We start from the raw sequence: 5,889 nt of genomic DNA, 5'->3' as shown, positions 1-5,889 counted from the left end.
GCAATCATGAAGAAACTTTTTCTTGCGGTTAGAATCAAAATCTTCTGGAATTACCCCACCTACCAGATAATTTGCATAATCGGCAAACCAAGGTGCACCAACAACAGCAAGGATATGTTCATCTGCGAATTCATCCTTTATTGGACGTTTTTCCTCTGTTTCCTCGATAGGTGACATTCGAGAAAGATGGTTTGCGACTGTGTTTTCACACCTTTTTTTATCACGAATCTCCACATCAAACTCCTGAAGGAGTAAGATCCATCTCAGAAGCCTTGGCTTAGAATCCTGTTTGGCAAAAAGATACTTCAAAGCAGCATGGTCAGTGTAAACAATAACTTTGGAACCCAACAGATATTGCCTGAATTTATCAAAGGCATAAACAACAGCTAGCAACTCTTTTTCAGTTGTTGCGTAATTTATCTGTGCAGGGTTTAAAACATGACTAGCGTAGTAAATAACATGTAACAATTTGTCCCTACGCTGTCCTAGAACTGCCCCTACTGCAATGTCACTTGCATCACACATGATCTCGAAAGGGAGAGACCAATCTGGGGCTACAACAATTGGTGCCGAAACTAATTTTTTCTTAATTGTTTTAAATGCTACGGCACAATCATTATCAAAGTTAAAGGCTCTATCCTTAACCAATAGAGTAGTTAAGGGTTTGGCTATTTTAGAAAAGTCTCTTATGAACCGGCGGTAGAAACCCGCATGCCCTAAGAAACTTCGAATACCTTTCTCATTCATTGGTGGTGGCAGCCTGGATATGACTTCTATTTTTGCTTGGTCAACTTCTATTCCCTTGTGGGAAATTTTGTGACCCAAAATTATACCTTCACGCACCATGAAGTGACACTTCTCCCAGTTGAGGATCAAGTTTGTCTGTTGACATCTGTCTAACACAAGAGCAAGATTATTTAAACAATTATCAAAAGACTTACCAAACACTAAGAAGTCGTCCATGAATACTTCCATATGCTTTTCAAGCATATCCTCAAAGATGGCTTGCATACATCTCTGAAAAGTAGCTGGAGCATTACATAACCCGAATGACATCCTTCTATAGGCAAAAATACCAAACGGGCAAGTGAAAGCCGTCTTTTCTTGATCTTCTGGTGCGACCGCTATTTGATTATATCCCGAATAACCATCGAGGAAACAATAGTAATCATGACCTGCTAACCTCTCCAGCATTTGGTCTATGAAAGGTAACGGGAAGTGGTCTTTTCTTGTCGCCAAATTTAGCCTTCTGTAATCGATGCAAACTCTCCATCCTGTTACTGTCCTTGTAGGGATTAACTCATTTTTCTCATTTTTTATCACTGTAGTTCCTCCCTTTTTCGGTACTACATGTACAGGACTCACCCAAGCACTATCAGATATAGGATAGATCATTCCCGCATCTAATAGTTTCACCACTTCTTTTCTGACTACTTCCTTCATTACTGGATTCAACCTCCGTTGAGGTTGGACTACCGGTTTGTGATCATCCTCCATGAGAATTTTATGCATGCAAACCGTAGGACTAATACCTTTCAAATCGTCAATCGACCATCCCATGGCCCCTTTGTGCTTTTTCAGAACTTCAACAAGTTTGCTCTCTTGGATAACTTCAAGGTGTGAACTTATGATAGCCGGAGGTTTGTTTTCTGTGTCTAGGAAGACATATTTGAGGTTCTCTGGTAGTTGTTTCAATTCAGCCTCCTTCTTTGGTTCATCTTTCTTTTCCTCTACTAATGGTTGCCTTAAATCCTCCCACCGATTTTGTCGAGAACTTTTAAAGAAAGGTTTTGCCTCCATCATATTCAACACTTCTATCTCTTCTTCGTCACCCTCTTCAGTTTCGTTGAAAATTGATAAACTCAACACTCTTTCTAAAGGTAATTGTTGTGACTTCAAAGCATTCTCATTGTGAACAATTTGATCAATCACCTCAATATGTTGACTAGTAGCAACATCATCCTTGTATTTCATGGTGTTTCGCACATCAATTTTTAACTCTTCATCATACACCTTCAAGGTCATCGTGCCCTCTTCTATGTCTATCAAACATCTCCCGGTCTCTAAGAATGGTCTCCCCAAAATGATCGGGATTTCTTCATCTTCTGGCATCTCTAAAATTACAAAATCTACTGGAAACACAAACTTGTCTATTTTTACAAGCACATCTTCTACTATCCCGTACGGTCTTTGTTAGAACAAGATTTGTTCTGATCAATTATCTTAGTTTTGATGATAACAATAATATGAATTTTGCTTAAGATAATATGGTACTCTAATCCAATGCAATTTCCTTTTCAGGAAATATATAAAGAGTACGCATAATTCAGCGCTCAGAAGCTTTGTCTCAAATGGTCCAGCATGCAACATCAGAACATGGTCTGGCAAGACATCAGAAGATGGTCGAAGCAGAATCAGAACATGGGTCTATGGAAGCATCAGAAGAACAAGAGAACAGAAGCACTGAAGTTCTGATGGTATCACGCTCAGAAGCACTTCAAGGTCAGAAGATCAGAAGATGCTCTGCACCAAGCTGTTTGACTCTGATGATATTCAAACGTTGTATTCACAAACATCAGATCAGAAGGAAGTACAAGTGGCAAGCTACGCTGACTGACAAAAGGAACGTTAAAAGCTATTAAAGGCTACGTCAGTAGACACAGCGTGAACAAGGCTCGAGGTAGTTGACAAAAGCGTATAACATTAAATGCGATGCTGTACGGAACACGCAAAGCATTAAATGCACTCAACGGTCATCTTCTCCAACGCCTATAAATATGAAGTTCTGATGAGAAGCAAGGTTAACAATCCTGAACAAAACAACTCAAATTAACTTGCTGAAACGCTGTTCAAATCAAAGCTCAGAATCTTCATCTTCATCAAAGCTCACTACATTGCTGTTGTAATATATTAGTGAGATTAAGCTTAAACGTTAAGAGAAATATCACAGTTTGTGATTATCGCTTTTAAGAAGCATTTGTAATACTCTTAGAATTGATTACATTAAGTTGTAAGGAACTAGAGTGATCGTGTGGATCAGAATACTCTAGGAATTCTTAGAGGTTATCTAAGCAGGTTGTAACTAGAGTGATCGTGTGGATCAGTATACTCTAGAAAAGTCTTAGAGGGTATCTAAGCAGTTGTTCCTGGAGTGATCAGTGTGTGATCAGAAGACTCTGGAAGACTTAGTTGCTGACTAAGTGGAAAACCATTGTAATCCGTGCGATTTGTGGATTAAATCCTCAGTTGAGGTAAATCATCTCTGCGGGGGTGGACTGGAGTAGTTTAGTTAACAACGAACCAGGATAAAAATAACTGTGCAATTTATTTTTATCTGTCAAGTTTTTTAAAGCTACACTTATTCAAACCCCCCCTTTCTAAGTGTTTTTCTATCCTTCAGTCTTTTTACGGAATGATCGGCAAATTGGAGTGTCATTCTTGTATCTTGAACTTTACCAATTCCCAATCTCCTGTAGATGGACAGCGGCATAAGGCTAACACTTGCTCCTAAGTCAATAAGAGCCTTTTTAAATGATCTATCCCCAATAGTACAAGGAATAGTTACAGAGCCTCGGTCTTTCTTCTTCACCGGAATCTTCATACCCTGCAAAATAGCACTACAAGTTTCAGTTAGAATAATCGGATCACAATCGGTTGTCCTTTTCTTGGAGATTATATCTTTCATGAACTTGGCATAGGTAGGCATTTGTTCTAACGCCTCCAGGAATGGTATGTTCAACTCAAGTTTCTTAAACATTTCCAAGAATTTTTGAAAGTTTTTCTCGTGCTGTCCTTTCTTCTTATTTCTTGTTGGAAAGGGTAATTTGATTTCCGGTTTTTGTTCACTAGTCTTCCCTTTAGTTGTTGGTTCCAACACACCCAAGTCTTCCACTTGTTCTTCATTCTTTTTTATTTCTACATCTACTTCAAGCAATGGTTCTTCTTCTTCAGCGTTCTCCTCCACAACTTCTTTCGCTTTTCCACTTCTTGTTACTATAGCACTCACATTATTGTGATCTTTGGGATTCGTAACTGTGGTACTAGGTAGAGCACCCTGTTGTTGAGGATTTGCCAATTGTTGTGCTATTTGACTCATCTGAATTTCAAGGTTTTTAATTGAAGCTCCAGTATTCCGAAAATTACTTCTTGTTTCTTCTTGAAATTGAGAGCCTTGAGCAGCCATTTTTTCAATGGCGATCTCCCAATCTGCTTTTCTTGGCCCTTGTTGTTGGAATTGTTGTTGAGCTTGTTGATAAGGTTGTTGATACGGTTGTTGTTGCGGTGATTGATACTGCTGTTGTTGTTGTGGCTGATTTTGATAAGGAATCACCCCTTGTTTTGGAACACTCCCTTGTTGATCCTTCCAGGAGAAATTTGGATGATTCTTCCACCCTGGATTGTAAGTATTAGAGTAAGGGTTGTTCTGCTTCAAAAAATTGATTTCTTCCACCTGCTGAGCTGTGACCACACAATGCACGGCAAAGTGAGGTCCCCCACATATTTCACAATTCACTGCTTGAGTCGGTTGTGCAGGTTGAATTTGAGCCACCGTTTTTTTTTCAAGAGCCATTTGTTTTAATCTGCGCTCAACTTCAGCTGCGATCTGCTCTTCCATCTTAACAACTTGATTCGTCAACTTCAAATCAACTAACCCTTCTGGTTGATTTACACTGCGGTCATACAGCTCTAAGTGTTCGTTTGCTGCAATAGCATCAATGATCTTCTTTATCTCAGTGGCTGTTTTAAAATTTGTTGAACCACCAGCAGCTGTGTCAATTAATTGTTTAGTCTTAAGCTTAAGACCATTCACAAAATTCTGCATTTGCTCGGTTGCATCCATGTTATGAGTAGGACATGCAACCAACAACCGCTTGAATCTTTTATACGCATCTCCAAGTGATTCTCCCTCCTTCTGTTTGAAATTAACTATATCATATCTCTTGCGGATATACACAGAAGCTGGAAAATATTCATTCAGAAATGTTGTCTCCATTTGTTGCCAAGTTGTGATACTTCCAGCAGGTAAAGAGTAAAACCACTCTTCAGCATCGTCTGACAGTGTAAATGGAAACATCACCAATTTCTTGGCCTCTTCAGAATGCCCCTCTATCTTTAATGACGTTGTCATAGTAAGAAACCTTTGTAAGTGCTTATTTGCATCTTCATTGATTCTTCCAGAGAACGGTTTCTTTTCGAGTTGTCTTATTGTTGCCGGGTGTAGCTGAAAATGGGCAACATTGACTGGTTGGTTAACAATTGTCATCCGGCCAAGAGGTGCATTTGCTCTTCCATAATCACCTAAAAGCCTTTCCACAGGAGGTGGGTCTTCGGCCATAGCTTCAGGTTCAGAATCTGAATCCTCAGAATGTATTGAATGAGTCTTCTCTGTTTCGGGATCTAAAACTATCAGCGGTTCTTCTTTTGCTTCCAGTTCTCTTTGTTTAGCTTCTCGGCGTCTTGCTCGAAATAATCTTTCTGGTTCTGCGTCAAAAAGAAGTTCAGCTGAGGCCTTACCTCGCATACAAAGATTAGATGAATATTAGTATGAGCAATTCAAATAACAGAAAATAAAATTTTGGTTGCAGAGCAACAAAAATTCAATTGAATTATTATTTAACTTATATTTGGCAGTCCCCGGCAACGGCGCCAAAAACTTGATCGGAAAAATAGCAAGTGTACTATTTTTACGAAGTAGTAATAAAGGTTTGAAAACCAAGTATCGATCTCGAGGACTGCGTTGGAATATAAGTTTTATAATTGTTCAATTAAACAAAAAGTCAACTGGTGTTTTTTTGATTGATTTATAATTTCTAAATTTAAAATAAAAATAGCAGAAAGTAAATTTAAGCTTTTCTCACTAATATGAGTGAATGCCAAGGCAAGGTGTGT

General features: G+C 38.8%; 1 protein-coding gene across 1 annotated transcript; it reads right to left on the bottom strand.

Annotated features, from left to right (window-relative positions):
* Positions 1 to 3,536: 3,536 nt before the first annotated feature.
* LOC131632792 (mediator of RNA polymerase II transcription subunit 15-like) lies at positions 3,537 to 4,822 on the bottom strand. The gene is made up of 3 exons (XM_058903520.1): positions 4,211 to 4,822; positions 3,649 to 4,096; positions 3,537 to 3,604 (listed from the first exon to the last, which is right to left on the bottom strand). The coding sequence occupies exons 1-3, from the start codon at positions 4,820 to 4,822 to the stop codon at positions 3,537 to 3,539; spliced, it is 1,128 nt and encodes a 375-aa protein (XP_058759503.1).
* Positions 4,823 to 5,889: the final 1,067 nt, after the last annotated feature.

The sequence above is a fragment of the Vicia villosa genome, unplaced genomic scaffold (genome assembly GCF_029867415.1).
Source record: "Vicia villosa cultivar HV-30 ecotype Madison, WI unplaced genomic scaffold, Vvil1.0 ctg.001020F_1_1, whole genome shotgun sequence".
Lineage (NCBI taxonomy): Eukaryota > Viridiplantae > Streptophyta > Magnoliopsida > Fabales > Fabaceae > Vicia > Vicia villosa.
Note: the sequence above shows the minus strand (reverse complement) of the source record. Positions and strands in the feature narration are given on the sequence as shown.